At 55.9% G+C, this 1,699-nt stretch overlaps 1 protein-coding gene across 1 annotated transcript in view; it reads left to right on the forward strand.

The window, feature by feature from the left end:
* The first annotated feature begins 220 nt into the window (after positions 1-220).
* LOC141088030 (uncharacterized) overlaps positions 221-1,699 on the forward strand; it is a 1,715-nt gene continuing 236 nt past the window's right edge. The window contains exons 1-2 of the mRNA XM_073573884.1: positions 221-397; positions 503-1,699. The exon at positions 503-1,699 is cut by the window's right edge and continues 236 nt beyond it. Coding sequence (XP_073429985.1) covers positions 267-397; positions 503-1,580 — 1,209 coding nt within the window. The 5' untranslated portion in view covers positions 221-266 and the 3' untranslated portion in view covers positions 1,581-1,699. The remainder of the gene's footprint in view (positions 398-502) is intronic.

Raw genomic sequence — 1,699 nt, forward strand, 5'->3', positions numbered from 1 at the left:
CTGGAACGAGGTGGCCGCATCGCTGATGGATGGCTGGGACAACGCCTCTCCCCGGGTCCGCAAGGATTTTCGTAAGTATTTAAATGCAGTGTGATGCAGCAGTGATCTTGGCCGGGATCACCCAACTGTGTGTGATGCTATTAACTCCATGGAGTTTCTATCATCACACACAGTTGGATGATCACAGCCTCCAGTGCATAGTCTTAATTTTTTTCTTTTTTTTTTTTTCCATCACAGTGAACAAAGTCAGAACCCGTTGGCGCTCGATGAAGGACCGCTTCAACAGGGATATCCGTCAGGAGAATAAGGTTCGCAGTGGTGCTGCGGCAAGGACCGGCACGAAGTACCGATACCATCGTGCCTTGGCATTTTTAAGACCGGTCCTTGCCTCCCGAACGTAAGTATTTTCTAGTTGTATTGTGTTTTATTCTGTGCTTTTCTATTCCACAGGAGTTGGCGATTGTTAATTTATGGTAGTAATTTCTTTCTTTTCTTTTCACAGCACCTGGAGCAGCACCCTGCAACCTGGTCCCGAAGCGGTCCTTCATCAAGCTGCCCCGGACCCCTCCCAGCCATCCATCAGCGAGGAAGCACCTTGCAGGTCTGCACCACAGTCATCTGGAGACCAGGAAGCTGGTCGCTCAGGTGTTCCCCTGTCCCAGGTCTCTGCCACTGGTTTTGCGGGCACTTCCCGCCAGCAGCGGCAGAGGACCTTGGACAGGCCTCTCATGCCCGAGTTCGTTGAATTGAGCTCGGTCTTTCAGAGTAGCCTCAAGGCACTCTCCGATAGACTTGAGAGTGGTTTCCTCCTTTTGGACCAACGCTACAAGTCTATCGAGGGTCGCCTTGAGCGCCTGGAAGTCGACCTCGCCAGACCAGCGCATCATTTTTATACCCAAATAGCTCGGGACACGGCAGAACACCTTACCCCTGACCTCCAGTTGACTGTCATGCAGGCCTGCAACAATGCTTTTATGCAGGCTATGCAGCAGAGTAGGATTATGCAGCAGTCAGTGGTGGCATTTCCACCGGTGCCACCACTGACTCGTTTTACAGCATTACCTACTTCTGCTGCATATCACTGCACAGCCACCACACTTCCAAGCCTCGCCGGACACCAATATACCGCCACAAGTCCGAGTGCAGCTGGACACTTACCCGCCAACACCATGCCAAGCGCTGCTCCTGCCTGGCCCACCACTGCTGCCGCCACCACCACTGGATGGCCCGTCGTCACCACCCCTGCCTGTAGCGCCGCCACCACCACCACCAGCGGGAGGACCACCCCGGTATGGACCGCCACAGCCACCACGCCTGCATGGCCCGCCACCACCACCACCACCACCACCACCTCGGAGCAGCATCAGCTGGGGGACCCGCATTCAATATTTACGGCCCCTGCCAGGACATCCACCACCACCAGCATGCCACAGCTGGAACAAGATCCTGGCAGGCGGTCCACAAGCGCCAGGTGGTTCCCCCATCTCCATTCAGTCCACAGCCTCCAGGCGTTCCAGAGGCTCAAGGCGGTCCAGAGGCTCAAGGCGGTCCAGAGGCTCAAGGCGGTCCCCGGGGTCTAGCCAGTCCTCAGGCTCAAGCAAGGACAGCAGGAAGACGACGGGCCACCGTCCTAAAAAAACAAAGAGGAGGACTCTTACCCTCCCTCCTCCCTCACCTCCCACTTCACAACTTTCCTTGC

This window comes from Dendrobates tinctorius, unplaced genomic scaffold (assembly GCF_039654945.1).
Source record: "Dendrobates tinctorius isolate UK_male_01 unplaced genomic scaffold, ASM3965494v1 ptg000037l, whole genome shotgun sequence".
NCBI lineage: Eukaryota > Metazoa > Chordata > Amphibia > Anura > Dendrobatidae > Dendrobates > Dendrobates tinctorius.